The sequence below is a fragment of the Rhinoderma darwinii genome, chromosome 7 (genome assembly GCF_050947455.1).
Source record: "Rhinoderma darwinii isolate aRhiDar2 chromosome 7, aRhiDar2.hap1, whole genome shotgun sequence".
Lineage (NCBI taxonomy): Eukaryota > Metazoa > Chordata > Amphibia > Anura > Rhinodermatidae > Rhinoderma > Rhinoderma darwinii.
The window spans coordinates 103536627-103555815 of record NC_134693.1 but is presented as its reverse complement, the minus strand read 5'-3'; the positions used below and the strand labels follow the sequence as shown (position 1 = coordinate 103555815).

The window sequence follows — 19189 nt, the reverse complement described above, 5'->3', positions numbered from 1 at the left end:
AGCAGACCTAGACGTAAACATTTTAGTTAGTTGCGGAATAATGCTGCAAAGTAAGAATGCTTTCAAAAATAGAAGTGTTAAAGGGGGTTTTACCACCAGGGACATTTAGGACATATCCACAGGACATTTTTTATTAACAATGTACACATGATGAGTGATTTCTTTGATACATTTCATTGCATCTATTTTCATCTACCATGGGTGGTGTGATGGAGGATATTATTTTATCTATTGACACTCGATTCTGATATTCTTTTTGGTCAAATGCTTGTTTTGATTGTGCCGCGGAGACGACTGATCGCGGAGCATGCGTAGCAGCGTTCTATGATCGTAACTGGAACCTGGAGTGTGGTGAACTTCCCTCCTTCGTTTTCCATTATAAGAATAAGAATTGATGTATCGATATTAACCCTTTCAAGACCGAGCCCCATTTTCTCAAATCTGACATGTGTCTCTTTATGTGGTAATAACTCCGGAATGCTTTTGCCTATCCAAGCGATTCTGAGATTGTTTTCTCGTGACATATTGTACTTTATGTTAGTGGAAAAATTTGGTCAATAAATTCATTGCTTATTTGTGAAAAACACAAAAATTTAGAGAAAATTTGCAAAAATTATGATTTTTCTCATTTTAAATGTATCTGCTTGTAAAACAGATAGTAATACCACACAAAATAGTTACTATTTTATATATTCCATATGTCTACTTTATATTTGAGTAGTTTTTTGAACATTATTTTAATTTTCTAGGACGTTACAACGTTTAGAACTTTAGCAGCAATTTCTCACATTTTCAAGAAAATTTCAAAAGGCTATTTTTACAGGGACCAGTTCAGTTCTGAAGTGGCTTTGAGGGCCTTATGTACTAGATAGACCCCATAAATCACCCCATATTAAAAACTGCACCCCTCAAAGTATTCAAAATAGCATTCAGAAAGTTTCTTAACCCATTAGGCGCTTCACAGGAATTAAAGCAAAGTAGAGGTGAAATTTACAAATTTTATTTTTTTTGCTGAAATTCATTTGTAATACATTTTTTTCTGTAACACAGAAGATTTTACCCGAGAAATGCACCTCAATATTTATTGCCCAGATTCTGCAGTTTTTAGAAATATCCCACATGTGGCTCTAGTGTGATAATGGACTGAAATACCGGCCTCAGAAGCAAAGTAGCACCTTGTGGATTTTGGGGCCTCCTTTTTTTAGAATATATTTTAGGCACCATGTCAGGTTTGAAGAGGTCTTGTGGTGCCAAAACAGTGGAAATCCCCCAAAAGTGAGACGGTTTTGGAAACTACACACCTCAAGGAATTTATCTAGGGGTATAGTTAGCATCTTGACCCCACAGGTATTTTGCTATATTTATTGGAGTTTGTCTGTGAAAGTGAAAATCTACTTTTTTTCTGAAAAAATATAAAAAAAAATTATATTTGCAAGGAATAAAGATTAAAAAGCACCCCAGAACTTGTAAAGCTACTTCTCCCGATTACGCCAATACCCCATATGTGGTACTAAACTGCTGTTTGGACCCACGGCAGAGCTCAGAAGGGAAGGAGCGCCATTTGGATTTTGAAGCGCAGATTTTGCTGGATTGTTTTTCAGTTCCATGTCGCGTTTGCAACGCCCTGGAGTAAGCAAAACAGTGGAATCCCCCCAAAACTGACCCCATTTTGAAGACTACACCCCTCAAGGAATTGTTCTAGCGGTATAGTTAGCATTTTGACCCAACAGTTTTTTGCTGAATTTAGTGGAATTAGGCCGTGAAAATGAAAATATACTTTTTTCTGAAAAAACATAGAAATGTTTAATTTTTACAATGAATAAAAGGAGAAAAATTACCCCAAAATTTGTAAAGCAATTTGTCCTGATTACAGCAATACGCCATATGTGGTAATAAACTGCTGTTTGGACCCACGGCAGGACTCAGGAGGGAAGGAACAATATTTGGCTTTTGGAGCTCAAATTTAGCTGGAATGGTTTTCGGGTGTCATGTCGCATATGCAAAGCCCCTGAGGTACCAAAACAGTGGAAACCTCCCAAAAGTCCCTTTAGGGGACTGGAACGAGCGATCATTAGGTCGCTGGTACAATACACTGCAATACTAATGTATTGCAGTATAATGTCATTTTACAGGCTCCTGTAACAGCGCGATCGCTGTTCCTGTCCGTTAGTCCCGGGTGTCAGCTGTAATACACAGCGGACACCTGCAGAATATGGAGCGTGCACAGCGCATGAGCCCGCTCCATAAATAACCCCTCGCACCACGACATGCTATTAAGTCGTGGTGCGCCAAGGCATTAATGTGCAGCGGATGGTGCAAAGTGAAAATTAAAATTTTCCACCGATATGCCATTTTAATGCATAATATATTGTGCCCAGTTTGTGCCACTGAAGACAAATACCTCATACAATGTTAAGCGGGTTCTCCCGGATATAAAATGTCATATATGTGGACGTAAGCTGGTGTTTGGGCACGCTGAGGGGCTCAGAAGGGAGGGAACACCATTTGGCTTTTGGAGCGCAGATTTTGCTTGGTAACTGTTCTGTTTGGGGTTTTGCTGGTATTTCAGTTTATAATGTGGTGGCATATGTAACCTGTGCGGAGAACATCAGGACATAATAAGAGGTTATAATAATGGGGTACATAAATAATAATCCGCAGATATGTGGCCGGTGTCGCACTGATAAATGGCGCCCGATCTTATCCGCTTTTGGAACACTGCACATTTTGCATCGCCATATTCTGAGAGCCAGAACTTTTTTATTTTTTCTCCAACGGAGCTGTGTGAGGGCTTATTTGTTGCGGGACAATCTGCACTTTTCATTAGTACCATTTTAGGGTACATGTGATTTTTTTAAATCACTTTTTATTAGATTTTTTTGGAAGCAAAGTGACAAAGAAACATAAATTCTGACAATGTTTTTTGTATTTTTCTTTTTACAGTATTCACCGTGCGGTATAAATGAAATTTTACTTTATTCTGCGGGTCGGTAAGATTACGGCGATACCATATGTATATAGGTTTTTTATGTTTTGTGGCGATTGCGCAACAAAATCACTTTGATAAAATTATTTATTTTTGGGTCGTTACGAACGCGGTGATACCAAATATGTGTACTTTTTTTAACATTTTCATTTTTTTCCTATAATAAAAGACTTATTATAGGAAAAAAGCATTCTTTTTTTTTTTTACTTTTCTAACTTGTTTTTACACTTTTATAAAACTTTTTTATTACTTTATTTTTTACTTTTTACTTGAAGCCTGGCAGCACTGATCACTGCTATAATACATTACACTACCTAGGTAGTGTAACGTATTATAAACTGTCAGTGTGACGCTGAGAGTCACACTGACAGGAAGCATATGAGAACCAGCATCCGGCTGGTTCTCATAGGCTGCTGTGCATGGCAGACCCGGGGGCTGTTATATGGCCCCCGGTTCTGCCTTATAACCGACTGCAGCACCAGCAATCGGTCCCCGGGAAAGTTTGTTGTAGCAACAAACTTTCCAGTTTGTTATAGCAACAAACTTTCCAGTTTGTTGCTACAACACACTTTCCCTGCGATCACATGACCGGGACCTGAACTAATCAGGTCCCAATCATATCTCAGGGACCAGAGGCAGGTGATAATAGCGCGATCCGGATGTCAGCGCTACTCTGAGACACCCGGATCGCGCTTTTAACACCCACCGTGAATTCACGTCGGCACTGGACAGAGCCCAGCAAGTGCCGACGTGAATATACAGTGGGCGGTCGGGAAGCGGTTAACCCCTTCCCTCTTTAGCCACTTTTGACCTTCCTGACAGAGCCTCATTTTTCAAATCTGACATGTGTCACTTTATGTGGTAATAACTCCGGAATGCTTTTACCTATCCGGGCGATTCTGAGATTGTTTTCTCGTGACACATTGGACTTTATGTTACTGGCAAAATTTGCTCGATATGTTCAGTATTTAATTGTGAAAAACACCAAAAATTAGCGAAAAATTGCAAAAATTAGCATTTTTCTCAATTTAAATGTATCTGCTTGTAAGACAGGCAGTTATACCACACAAAATTGTTGCTAATTAACATCACCCATATGTCTACTTTAGATTGGCATCGTTTTTTGAACATCCTTTTATTTTTCTATGACCTCACAAGGCTTAGAACTTTAGCAGCAATTTCTCACATTTTCAAGAAAATTTCAAAAGGCTATTTTTACAGGGACCAGTTCAGTTGTGAAGTGGTTTTGAGGGCCTTATATATTAGAAACCCCAAAAAAGTCACCCCATTTTAAAAACTTCACCCCTCAAAGTATTCAAAACAGCATTTAGAAAATGTCTTAACCCTTTACACATTTCACAGGAATTAAAGCAAAGTAGAGGTGAAATTTACAAATTTCATATTTTTCTGCAGAAACACATTTTTAATACAATTTTTTTTATAACACAGAAGGTTTTACCAGAGAAATGCAACTCAATATTTGTTGCCCAGTTTCTGCAGTTTTAGGAAATATCCCACATGTGGCCGTAGCGTGCTACTGGAATGAAGCACCGGCCTCAGAAGCAAAGGAACACCTAGTGGATTTTGGGGCCTTATTTTTGTTAGAATATATTTTAGGCACCATGTCAGGTTTGAAGGGCTCTTGCGGTGCCAAAACAGTCAAAATCCCCCAAAAGTGACCCCATCTGGGAAACTAGACACCTCAAGGAAATTATCTAGGGGTGTAGTGAGCATTTTGACCGCACAGGTTTTTTACAGAAATTATTGGAAGTAGGCCGTGAAAATTAAAATCAACATTTCTTCAAAGAAAATGTAGGTTTAGCGATTTTTTTTCTCATTTCCACAAGGACTAAAGGAGAAAAAGCAATACAAAATTTGTAAAGCAATTTCTCCCGAGTAAAACAATACCTCACATGTGGTAAACAACGGTTGTTTGGAGACACGGCGTGGCTGAGAAGGGAAAGAGCACTATTTGGCTTTTGGAGTTCAAATTTAGCAGGAATGGTTTGCGGAGGCCATGTCACATTTACAAAACCCCTGAGGTGACAAAACAGTGGAAACCCCCCACAAGTGACCCCATTTTGGAAACAACACCCATTGAGGAAATTATCTAGGGGTATAGTGAGCGATTTGACACCACAGTTTTTTTGCAGAAATTATTGGAAGTAGGCCTTGAAAATAATAATCTATATTTTTTCAAAGAAAATGTAGGTTTAGCTAATTTTTTATCATTTCCAGAAGGACTGAAGGAGAAAAAGCACCACAAAATTTGTAAAGCAATTTCTCCCGAGTAAAACAATACCCCACATGTGGTAATAAACGGCTGTTTGGACACACGGCAAAGCTTAGAAGGGAAAGAGCACTATTTGACTTTTTGAGATCACATTTAGCACAAATGATTTGCGGAGGCCATGTCACATTTGCAAAGCCCCTGAGGGGACAAAACAATGAAAACGCCCAAAAAGTGACTCCATTTAGGAAACTACACCTCTTGAGGAATTCATCTAGAGGTGTAGTGAGCATTTTGACCCCACAGATGTTTCATAGAATTTATTAGAATTGGGCAGTGAAAATAAAAACAATCCTTTTTCTTCAATAAGACGTAGCTTTAGCGCAAATTTTTTCATTTTCTCAACAAATAAAGGAAAAAAAGAACCCAACATTTGTAAAGCTATTTCTCCCGAGTACGGCAATACCCCATATGTGGTCATAAACTGCTGTTTGGGCAAACCGCAGGGCTCAGATGGGAAGGACCGCCATTTGGAGTGCAGATGTTGCTGGATTGGTTTCTGGGCACCTGTGGGCCCAAAACAGTGGAAACCCCCCAGAAGTGACCCCATTTTGGAAACTACACCCCTCAATGCATTTACCAAGGGGTGTAGTAAGCATTTTAACCCTGCAGGTGTTTTGTAGAAATTAGTGTGCGCTCAATGTTGCAGAGTGAAAATGGGATTTTTTTCCATAGATATGCCAATATGTGGTGCCCGGCTTGTGCCACCATAACAAGACAGCTCTCTAATTATTATGCGGTGTTTCCCGGTTTTAGAAACACCCTACATGTGGCCCTAATCTTTTGTCTGGACATATGACAGGGCTCAGAAGTGAAGAGTACCATGCGGAGTGGAGGCCTAATTTGGCGATTTACAAAGTATTGGTTCACAACTGCAGAGGCTCAGATGTGAAATAATAAAAAGAAACCCCTGATAAGTGACCCCATTATGGAAACTGCACCCCTCAAGGCATTTATTAAGGGGTGTAGTGAGCATTTTCACCCCACAGGTCTTTTCAATAAATGAATGCGCTGCGGATGGTGCAAATTAAAAATTTATATTTTTCCCTAGATATGCCATTCAGTGGCAAATATGTCATGCCCAGCTTATGACGCTGGAGACACACACCCCAAAAATTGTTAAAAGGGTTCTCCCGGGTATGACGATGCCATATATGTTGAAGGAAACTGCTGTTTGGGGACGCTGTAGGGTTCAGGGCCGAGGGAGCACCATTTGGCTTTTGGAGAGCGGATTTTGCTTGGTACTATATTTGTTTGAGTATTGCTGGTGTTTTATAATGTGGGGGTACATGTAAGCAGGGCGGAGTATATAAGGGGCATAGTCAGGTGGTATAAAAAAATAAAAATAATCCATAGATGTGTGTTACGCTGTGAAGCAATCCTTTCTGCACAGGCCGGTGTCGCACTGATAAATGGTGTCATTTCTTATCCCCCTTTTGGTCCACACTCCGCGCCTTTGTAGTTTGGGGAATTTTGCTGGGAAAATATTATCCTGGTATAATACGGGCACCGTCGCTTCCAACGGATATGTTTGGGCACTCCCCTTCCTGGTTCCCTAATTTTAGGTCCTTGATAAATCGCCTCTTGAAACAGAAGAAATGTTCCCCTCGGGCACAACTGCATATTTTTTTATTTCCTGACTTATTGGAGCCATAACTAATTTTATTTTTCATAGACGTAGCGGTATGAGGGCTGGTTTGTTGCGGGACGAGCTGTAGTTATTATTGGTACCATTTTGGGGTACATGCAACTTTTTGATCACCTTTTATCCTATTTTTTGGGATGCTAGGTAAACAAAAAAACGCAATTCTGGCACAGCTTTTTTTGTTTTTTTTATACAGCGTTCACCACGCATTATAAACTACATGTTAACTTTACTCTGCGGGTCAGTACGATTCCGGCGATACCTAATTTATAGCACTTTTTTATGTTTTACAACTTTTTGCACAATAAAATTACTTTTGTAAAAAGAATGTATTTTTTCTGTCGCCAAGTTGTGAGAACCATAACTTTTTAATTTTTTTGTCGACGGAGGTGTATGAGGGCTTGTTTTTTGCGGGACGAGCTATAGTTTTTATAGGTACCATTTTTGGATACGTGCGACTTTTTGATCACTTTTTATTGCAATATTTGTAGGGCAAAGTGACCAAAAACAGAAACTCTGGTAACGTTTTTTACGTTTTTTTTTTACGCTGTTCACCGAGTGCAATAAATAATATAATATTTTGATACCTCCGGTCGTTACGGTCGTGGCGATACCAAATACATATGGTTTATTATTATTTTTCAATAATAAAGGACTTGATAAGAGTAAAAGGGGGATTGTGTTTTATTTGATTACTTGAAACTTTTATTGTTTTCAAACTTTTATTTTTTGCACTTTTTTTTACACTTTTTTATACTTTTTTTACACTTTTTCTCAAGTCCCACTAGGGGACTTGAAGGTCCAACGGTCAGATATTTTTTTTTCTAATACATTGCACTACCTATGTAGTGCAATGTATTAGATCTGTCAGTCATTCACTGACAGCAAGCCGTTTAGGCTTCGCCTCCCGGCGGGGCCTAAATCGGCTTCCGTAATGGCAGAGCAGGAGACCATTGTGTCTCCTGTTGCCATAACAGCAGTCGCCAGTCCCGATTGCCTGTCAGGGCTGGCGATCCGCTTGTAACTGCTACGATGCAGCAATCGCTTTCGATTGCTGCATCGAAGGGGTTAATGGCAGGGATCGGATCTAGCTCCGGTTCCTGCCGTTACAGGTGGATGTCCGCTGTACAGTACAGCTGACCTCCACCGCTGATGACGCCGGATCAGCTCCTGACCCGGCGCCATCTTGCCGGCAGCTACGGAAGCCGATCAGGCTCCGCCGCCGGGCGGATCTTGACCGGCTTCGGTGCTAGGCAGACCGGGAGGCCAGTATTAGGCCTCCGGTTGCCATTGCAGCCACCGGAACCCTGGCAATTTCATTGCTGGGGCTCCGATGAGCTGCAAACACCTTAAGTGCAGCGATCGCGTTTGAGCGCTGCACTTAAGGGGTTAATGGCGGGGATCGAATCTAATTTCGGTCCCCGCCGTTACAGTCGGATGTCAGCCGTAAGATACAGCTGAGATCCGACGATGATGGCACCGACTCAGCTTCTGAGCCGGTGCCAAACGTTTGACGTACATGTACGGCATTTTGCGGGAAGTCAATGCTTTCCATGACGTACATGTACGTCAAATGTCGGGAAGGGGTTAAGGATGGATTGAAGATGTATTGTATGTTGCATTTTTACACTTTTGGAGTATTATATAACAAGTTGAAGATTCTCATTAAGACTAATGTATGTTTCACCTGGGAGACCGGGTTCACGATTTTCACTGGCTGAAACGGACCATGTGATTACTTGTATTCACCTATTTAAAACGATGTTTTTAGACATAATGTTAGGCTTGACAAAGACCCCTCACTCACTATGGGTCGAAACGTTGCCTGTCGATGTCTTGACAATAAAAACCACTTTGAAGATTTGGAGACGTGTGCTGTTGTCCTACTATTTCTTTTGGAATTTACAACATGCCGGAGTGGGTTTGCCTGGCCTGACAGCGTGCACCGCACCAGATTCGGGATTAGTGCTGCTTCAAAAATTATTTTTCTCTTGATATCCTGTGGATATGTCATAAATGTCCATAGTGGGAAAACCCCTTTAAGTGTATTTTGCTAATTGATAAAAAAAAAACACTAACACAACAATGTGAATGAAGAGAAGAGAAATCTAAATTAAATCAATATTTACTGTAACCACCCTTTGCCTTTAAAACAGCATCAATTCTTCTAGGTACACTTGCACAAAGTCATGGATTTTGTAGGATTATATTCAGGTGTATGATTAACCAGTAATAACAAACAGGTGATACTGTACAATTTCATATGTAGGTTGAAACAGATGCGTAGGAGGCTTAAAACTGGGAGGAACAGCCAAACTCTGCTACAAAGGTGAGGTTGTGGAAGACCATTTCATGTTACAGGTCCACCATGGCAAGACTGAGCACAGCAACAAGACACAAGATAGTTATACTGCATCAGCAAGGTCTCTTTCAGGCAAAGATTTCAAAGCAGACTTGGGTTTCAAGATGTGCTGCTGAAGCTCTCTGAAGAATCACAAATAAACGGGCAACGTTGAGGACCATGGGCGCATTGGTAGGCCAAGGAAACTTAGTGCAGCAGATCAAAGACACATCATGCTTATTTCCCTTTCGAAATCAGAAGATGTCCAGCAGTGCCATCAGCTCAGAACTGGCAGAAACTAGTGGGACCCAGGTACACCCATCTACTGTTCAGAGAAGTTTGGCCAGAAGTGGTCTTCATTGAAGAATTGCAGCCAAAAAGCCATACTTCGATGTGGAAACAAGGCCAAGCGACTCAACTATGCACGAAAACATAGGAACTGGGATGCAGAAAAACGGCCGCAGGTGCTCTAGACTGAGGAGTCAAAATGTGAAATATTTGTCTGTAACAGAAGGCAGTTTTTTCAGTGTCTCGAGACAATAGTGAAGCATGGTGGAGGTTCCTTGCAGATTTGGGGCTGCATTTCAGCAAATATTTTGGGATTTGGTCAGGATTAATGGTGTCCTCAATGCTGAGAAATACAGGCAGATACTTCGTCATGCAATACCATTAGGGAGGCTCCAAATTTATTCTTCAGCAGGTCAACAACCCCAAACAGACAGCCAGTGTCATTAAGAACTATCTTCAGCATATAGAAAAACAAGGAGCCCTGGAGGTGATGATATGGCCCCCACAGAGCCCTGATCGAAACATTATCAAGTCTATCTGGGATTACATGAAGAGACAGAAGGATTTGAGGAACCCTAAATCCACAGAAGATCTGCGGTTAGTTCTCCAAGATGTTTGAAGGAACTCTGCAGGGTGGTTGTTCCAAATACTGTGTGCAAGTGTACCAAGAAGAAATGATGGTCACACCAAATATTAATTTGATTTAGATTTCTCTTCTATTCATTCACTTTGCATTTTGTTAATTGATAAAAAAAAAAAAACTATTAAACAATTCTATTTTTGAAAGCATTCTTACTTTGCAGCATTTTTCCACAACTGCCTAAAACTATTGCACAGTACTGTACATCTCAATTCTATAATAATGATGTGTAGTGGGTATGTTATGGTGAAACATTGCCAGAGGAGATATACAACTTGATGGCCACATAATAGATACTGTCCCATTATCCCATAGAAAGGACCTTGAGGAATGAGCTCAGCATTTTTTATTTGTGACCCTGCATTCAATTTGCTACATAAACAAAATGGTCACAGATACAGACATGGATATTGAAGTATAGCTGAAGCTCATATGACTGATAATTAGGCGAGCCAGTACTCTGTAAAAACAGAGTTCGATTGTAAAGTGCACATTTATCGCTTCCTGGGGTTTCCTGCGCTATCTCAAAGTGTTAAATATGCTTTTAGTTCACTGACAAGCACTAGATCACATAGATTGGTCCAATGCAATTATGTTACAAAATATAAAAAAAAACAAAAACACAGAAAAGAGCTATGTAAAGTGTAAGAATCCCATACAATCACTGCTGATGGACTATACACATTCTCATTGTTGGCTCCACAGACAGAAGCCTCATCTCAAACATAGAGATATAGATTTGTTCTGCAATTTCCTTGGATTGAATCTTAGCTTAAAGAAGACCTCCAGCAGGAAGAACTTCCCATTATAGTACCACTCACACCCCCAAAGCGCTCATCTCTCCAATTAATTTTATGGGGAAAGTGGCCACAGTGAATCAGCAAACAGGGGTCAAAGAACCCCCTTAAAGGGGAGTATCCCAGGCTTTTGGGGCATATCCTGAGGATATGAATATCAATTAACCCTTTGAAGTACCATGACAACACTGTACAACCTGGTGTGGGGGTTGAAGTATGGAGCAAATTCACAGGCTGAGCTCGCTCCATATGCTGCGGGTGTCAGCTGTGTATTACAGCTGACACCTCACACGAATAGCCAAGATCAAAGAGAACTCAGATCCTGGCCGTTTAAACACTTCAAATGTATCAAAAAAATAAACAAAATTGGTATTGCCGTGTCCGTAAAAGTATGAACTATTACAATTTAACATTATTTAACGCAAACGGTAAATGCCGCAAAAAAAAAGTAAATACAAAAATGGCAGAATTGTTTCTTACATTGTTTTTAATAAAAAGTCATCAAAAAGTCACATGTAACAAAAATTGGTACCAATAAAAACGACAGCTCATGCTGCAAAAAATAAGCCCTCAACGCTTAAACGACTGAAAAATAAAAAAGTTATATAAATTTGTTATTGCTGTAATCGTATTGAACAGCACAATAAAATGAAGTTGTAGTTTTTACTGCACTGTGAGAGCTGTAAAAACGAAACCCATAAAACAGAGTAATCACAGTTTTTTCCCCAATTCCACCCCGAAAATATTTTTTTTCAGTTTCCCAGTACATTATATAGTACTTTAAATAGTTCCAATAGAAACTATGAATCCTCCTGCAAAAAAAGTTAAGAAAAATAAGCCTTCACATGGCTCCATTGACAGAAAAATAAAAAAATAAAAACTTATGGCTCTTGAAGGCGGGAAGTGAAAAATTAAAAAACAAAGAATAGCTTGGACTTCAAGGGGTTAACTTACAGAAGTACATTTCAGACACTTGGAGATTCCAAATAGTGACTACATCATAACTTACCATATTCTCCACGGACGTCTTTCATGCTTTGGTTCTCGGAAACGTTTTACTGAAAATTAAAATACAACTGTTAAAGGTAATGTGTCGCTAGAATTTTTTTATTTTTTTTCTAGTTAAACAGTTAGTATATACATGATTAAACACTGTTCTAATTTTTTTCACGAGTCAGGAAATACTATAAATTAGATTCTAATTTATAACATTTACCTGTTCTGGTCACTAGAGGGAGCAATTCCCAAAATTGCAGCATTGGCATGTGGTAAAGCAACCACATTGCTTTATGCTGCAAAATTGGAGAATACACACTCGCTCTAGCGTCCTCAAACAATCCCCCCTCCTTTATCCTGGCTAGTGCCAGGAGAAAGGAGGGGATTGAACGGTCAAACCTCCTACACTGTGTGTTGCCATTCTTTGAGCGAATACACAGTGTAGTAGGCTTACATACAGTAGTAATCACACACTAAAACACGTACATACACAGAAATAACTTACCTGCTCCTGCCGCCGCTCCCTCCGGTCCGTCTGCTCCTTCCGCTCCTAGTGCTTGCATCAGAACACATCTCCGGAAGCCGCAACCGGAAGTAGTAATCTTACTGTTTGGCCGCGGCTTCCGGTCCACAAAAAATGGCGCCGGATGTCGCTCGGCCGAAGACCTTCCATTTGGACTGTGTGGGAGCGGCGCATGCGCCGTTCCCACACAGACGGCGTACAGCATAGTGAATGGAACGGCTCCCGTTCGCATTCACTATGGGGCTGTATGTGCCGTATTCCATGTCTGTATGTGCCGTTAATCGACACATACAGAGATGAAAAAAAAAAAGGCAGCCCCCATAGACAAGAAAAAGTTCAAAAAAAAAAAAGTAAAACACAAACACACAAATAAATAAAACATTTTGTAATAAAACACTAAAAGCAAACTGGTATAAAAAAATTTTTTTTCGCGACACCCTTCCTTTAACCGGGTGGTCTGTATCACATGGTAGCTACCATCTTATTACAGAAAATGTCAACATATTGCCAATATTTATGGGGATTTTCCTTAATTAAGCGGCGTCCACATCTGCATCGGAGGCTCCATGGCTGCTCAATTTTCTTTTCGGTAAAATGACAGACACCGTGACAAACATCCAACATCACCCTTGGGTTCCGTCGGACGCCGTCTGTGTCTGTCATTTCCAATTTTCTGATCCCATGACAGAACAGGAAAACAGAAGTGAATGCAGATGTGAACCCAGCTCGATTACCTGAGCACTGAAAATATGTACATGTTGCAAGATGGTTAAGTAGCTAGCAGTGTATGGCATTGGTGTACATGTCCACATCCTTCTAGTGAGCTAATGTACCTATTCTGCACAGGCCACTGTTATCCATGTTACAGCAGTTCACAATATTATACCGAAATCTGCAGCAAATCCGATGACCATTCAAATTTAATGCATGTGAACGGGGTTTCCGCAACCCCGTTCACATGCGACGGACATTCTCGCTGATTTCTGTATACACTGCAGAAAAAACAAAATCAGCTGCGGGAAGAAGTAGCACTCTACTTAAGTCCGTGGATTCCGCACGGAAAAGTCCATGTTTAGCCCCATCGAATGACAACGGGGCTAATCCCCGTGCGTATCTGCTGCACACGCAGCAGAAATCAGAGGTGGGCGTCGGATTTCTGCCGCAGAACAACAAGATGAATTTTCGGGCAACATTTAAATGGGGCCTCAGACTCGAATGCTGGGGCAGCAAAGTGACCTCTTGTATTTTGACAGTGCCAATACTTGGTGGAATGGAACCAGCGCTTTCATTCGTTCATTTTATTTTTTTATCCCATGTCTGTCTTAGACACACATGTTCTCGTCGTTCCATAACTCTGCTCCATCGGAGTAAAACAAGCGAATAACTGAATGAATAAATGGGTTGCATGCAAATCGGTGAAATTGTAGCTACAAAGTCTGTGTGTAGTCCTAGCTATGAGAGATCGCAATAACGCATCTAACGTGCAGTTCAAATAAAATAAAATGGACGTCTGGGAGGGACAGGCGGGGCTCACACCTTATTTAACAAGTTCCACTATTTTAACTATTTTTTCCTTGAATTCCTTCTGCCATGGTCCCTGAGTGACAATTTTCGCAATTCAAGAAAGATAATGCCCCAGACTTATGCTCCGTATATGATGTGTAAGATAGCTTTATAGTTACATAAACTCGCAATTTATGCAAGGAAGCATTGTTGGGTGCATAAATAGCGAGTTTTTAACACCATGTTTTCCTATGTATCTATAATTTGAATTACCGCAAATGACAAACTCCTCCTCAGCTAAAAATACTCCCAAAAACGCTCATAGGAGTATTTTCACCCTGCTGCAAAAACCGTAGTGTGACCTCTGCTAGCTATAGAACAGGTCCTGTTATGCCACCATCCTGTGTCGGGAGATCACTAGACATCACAAGTGATGGCTGCGTACAGTGTTCTTCTAAAAGAGCAGCACAGGCTACATACACACAGCAGCGCCAGGAGCAGGGAGTGACAAGACATGAGAAGTCTAGAGCTTCACGGTGACATTTGGCCCTATCCTAAAGCCTTCCCCTGTGTAGACGTCTCCCTTGTATAACAGACAACATTATTATTTACTACTCCAGAGTGAAGACACTGATCAGCTGATCGTTACATAGTATTTCATGCCAACCATTGAAATGAATCATAAACTACGTAATAGGTGGTGAGGGAGTGAAAGACGTTCTTTGAGTGGCTATCCAATTATGAGGGTCCCAAGCGGGAGAACTCCCTCTATAACATCCATATACCTTAACCCCTTCCCGACATTTGCCGTACATGTACGTCATGGAAAGTACTGACTTCCCGCATCTTGCCGTACATGTACGTCAAACGTTTGGCACCGGCTCAGAAGCTGAGCCGGTCCCATCATCACCGGATCTCAGCTGTATCTTACAGCTGACATCCGACTGTAACGGCGGGGACCGAAATTAGCTTCGATCCCCGCCATTAACCCCTTAAGTGCAGCGCTCAAACGCGATCGCTGCACTTAAGGTGTTTGCAGCTCATCGGAACCCCAGTAATGAAATTGCCGGGGTTCCGGTGGCTGCAATGGCAACCGGAGGCCTAATACTGGCCTCCCGGTCTGCCTAGCACCGAAGCCGGTCAAGATCCGCCCGGCGGCGGAGCCTGATCGGCTTCCGTAGCTGCCGGCAAGATGGCGCCGGGTCAGGAGCTGATCCGGCGTCATCAGCGGTGGAAGTCAGCTGTACTGTACAGCTGACATCCACCTGTAACGGCAGGAACCGGAGCTAGCTCCGATCCCTGCCATTAACCCCTTCGATGCAGCAATCGAAAGCGATTGCTGCATCGTAGCGGTTACAAGCAGATCGCCAGCCCTGACAGGCAATCGGGACTGGCGACTGCTGTTATGGCAACAGGAGACACAATGGTCTCCTGCTCTGCCATTACGGAAGCCGATTTAGGCCCCGCCGGGAGGCGAAGCCTAAACGGCTTGCTGTCAGTGAATGACTGACAGATCTAATACATTGCACTACATAGGTAGTGCAATGTATTAGAAAAAAAAAAATCTGACCGTTGGACCTTCAAGTCCCCTAGTGGGACTTGAGAAAAAGTGTAAAAAAAGTATAAAAAAGTGTAAAAAAAAGTGCAAAAAATAAAAGTTTGAAAACAATAAAAGTTTCAAGTAATCAAATAACACACAATCCCCCTTTTACTCTTATCAAGTCCTTTATTATTGAAAAATAATAATAAACCATATGTATTTGGTATCGCCACGACCGGAGGTATCAAAATATTATATTATTTATTGCACGCGGTGAACAGCGTAAAAAAAACCCGTAAAAAACGTTACCAGAGTTTCTGTTTTTTAGTCACTTTGCCCTACAAATATTACAATAAAAAGTGATCAAAAAGTCGCACGTATCCAAAAATGGTACCTATAAAAACTATAGCTCGTCCCGCAACAAACCAGCCCTCATACCGCTACGTCTATGAAAAATAAAATTAGTTATGGCTCCAATAAGTCAGGAAATAAAAAAATATGCAGTTGTGCCCGAGGAGAACATTTCTTCTGTTTCAAGAGGCGATTTATCAAGGACCTAAAATTAGGGAACCAGGAAGGGAGGGCCCAATCATATCCGATGGAAGCGACGGTGCCCGTATTATACCAGGATAATACTTTCCCAGCAAAATTCCCCAAACTACAAAGGCGCGGAGTGTGGACCAAAAGGGGGATAAGAAATGACACCATTTATCAGTGCGACACCGGCCTGTGCAGAAAGGATTGCTTCACAGCGTAACACACATCTATGGATTATTTTTATTTTTTTATACCACCTGACTATGCCCCTTATATACTCCGCCCCGCTTACATGTACCCCCACATTATAAAACACCAGCAATACTCAAACAAATATAGTACCAAGCAAAATCCGCTCTCCAAAAGCCAAATGGTGCTCCCTCGGCCCTGAACCCTACAGCGTGCCCAAACAGCAGTTTCCTTCAACATATATGGCACCGTCATACCCGTGAGAACCCTTTTAACAATTTTTGTGGTGTGTGTCTCCAGCGTCATAAGCTGGGCATGACATATTTGCCACTGAATGGCATATCTAGGGAAAAATATAAATTTTTAATTTGCACCATCCGCAGCGCATTCATTTATGGAAAAGACCTGTGGGGTGAAAATGCTCACTACACCCCTTAATAAATGCCTTGAGGGGTGCAGTTCCATAATGGGGTCACTTATCAGGGGTTTATTTTTATTATTTCACATCTGAGCCTCTGCAGTTGTGAACCAATACTTTGTAAATCGCCAAATTAGGCCTCCACTCCGCATGGTACTCTTCACTTCTGAGCCCTGTCATATGTCCAGACAAAAGATTAGGGCCACATGTAGGGTGTTTCTAAAACCGGGAAACACCGCATAATAATTAGAGAGCTGTCTTGTTATGGTGGCACAAGCCGGGCACCACATATTGGCATATCTATGGAAAAAAATCCCATTTTCACTCTGCAACATTGAGCGCACACTAATTTCTACAAAACACCTGCAGGGTTAAAATGCTTACTACACCCCTTGGTAAATGCATTGAGGGGTGTAGTTTACAAAATGGGGTCACTTCTGGGGGGTTTCCACTGTTTTGGGCCCACAGGTGCCCAGAAACCAATCCAGCAACATCTGCACTCCAAATGGCGGTCCTTCCCTTCTGAGCCCTGCCGTTTGCCCAAACAGCAGTTTATGACCACATATGGGGTATTGCCGTACTCGGGAGAAATAGCTTTACAAATGTTGGGTTCTTTTTTTCCTTTATTTGTTGAGAAAATGAAAAAATTTGCGCTAAAGCTACGTCTTATTGAAGAAAAAGGACTGTTTTTATTTTCACTGCCTAATTCTAATAAATTCTATGAAACATCTGTGGGGTCAAAATGCTCACTACACCCCTAGATGCATTCTTCAAGAGGTGTAGTTTCCTAAATGGAGTCCCTTTTTGGGCGTTTTCATTGTTTTGTCCCCTCAGGGGCTTTGCAAATGTGACCTGGCCTCCGCAAATCATTCCTGCTAAATGTGATCTCAAAAAGTCAAATAGTGCTCTTTCCCTTCTAAGCCCTGCCGTGTGTCCAAACAGCCGTTTATTACCACATGTGGGGTATTGTTTTACTCGGGAGAAATTGCTTTACAAATTTTGTGGTGCTTTTTCTCCTTTAGTCCTTCTGGAAATGAGAAAAAATTAGCTAAACCTACATTTTCTTTGAAAAAATGTAGATTATTATTTTCAGGGCCTACTTCCAATAATTTCTGCAAAAAAACTGTGGTGTCAAATCGCTCACTATACCCCTAGATAATTTCCTCAATGGGTGTTGTTTCCAAAATGGGGTCACTTGTGGGGGGTTTCCACTGTTTTGTCCCCTCAGGGGCTTTGTAAATGTAACATGGCCTCCGCAAACCATTCCTGCTAAATTTGAGTTCCAAAAGCCAAATGGCGCTCTTTCCCTTCTCAGCCTCGCCGTGTGTCCAAACAGCCGTTTATTACCACATGTGGGGTACTGTTTTACTCGGGAGAAATTTCTTTACAAATTTTATGGTGATTTTTCTCCTTTAGTCCTTGTGGAAATGAAAAAAAATTAGCTAAACCTACATTTTATTTGAAAAAATGTAGATTTTCATTTTCACAGCCTACTTGCAAAAATTTCTGCAAAAAACCTGTGGGGTCAAAATGCTCACTATACCCCTAGATAATTTCCTCAAGGGGTATAGTTTCCAAAATGGGGTCACTTGTTTGGGGTTTTCACTGTTTTGTCCCCTCAGGGGCTTTGTAAATGTGACATGGCCTCCGCAAACCATTCCTGCTAAATGTGAACTCCAAAAGCCAAATGGCGCTCTTTCCCTTCTCAGCCACGCCGTGTCTCCAAACAACCGTTTATTACCACATGTGAGGTATTGTTTTACTCGGGAGAAATTGCTTTACAAATTTTGCGGTGCTTTTTCTCCTTTAGTCCTTGTGGAAATGAGAAAAAAAAATCGCTAAACCTACATTTTCTTTGAAGAAATGTTGATTTTAATTTTCACGGCCTACTTCCAATAATTTCTGTAAAAAACCTGTGCGGTGAAAATGCTCACTACACCCCTAGATAATTTCCTTGAGGTGTCTAGTTTCCCAGATGGGGTCACTTTTGGGGGATTTTGACTGTTTTGGCACCGCAAGAGCCCTTCAAACCTGACATGGTGCCTAAAATATATTCTAACAAAAATAAGGCCCCAAAATCCACTAGGTGCTCCTTTGCTTCTGAGGCCGGTGTTTCAGTCCAGTAGCACGCTACGGCCACATGTGGGATATTTCCTAAAACTGCAAAAACTGGGCAACAAATATTGAGTTGCATTTCTCTGGTAAAACCTTCTGTGTTATAAAAAAAATTGTATTAAAAATGTATTTCTGCAGAAAAATATGAAATTTGTAAATTTCACCTCTACTTTGCTTTAATTCCTGTGAAATGTTTAAAGGGTTAAGACATTTTCTAAATGCTGTTTTGAATACTTTGAGGGGTGAAGTTTTTAAAATGGGGTGACTTTTTTGGGGTTTCTAATATATAAGGCCCTCAAAACCACTTCACAACTGAACTGGCCCCTGTAAAAATAGCCTTTTGAAATTTTCTTGAAAATGTGAGAAATTGCTGCTAATGTT

At 41.1% G+C, this 19189-nt stretch overlaps 1 protein-coding gene across 1 annotated transcript in view; it reads right to left on the bottom strand.

The window, feature by feature from the left end:
• The window catches only part of LOC142658059 (musculoskeletal embryonic nuclear protein 1-like), a 92888-nt gene that overhangs the window by 60657 nt on the left and 13042 nt on the right, over positions 1-19189 (bottom strand). Inside the window, exon 2 of the mRNA XM_075833748.1 lies at positions 11997-12045. Coding sequence (XP_075689863.1) covers positions 11997-12045 — 49 coding nt within the window. The remainder of the gene's footprint in view (positions 1-11996; positions 12046-19189) is intronic.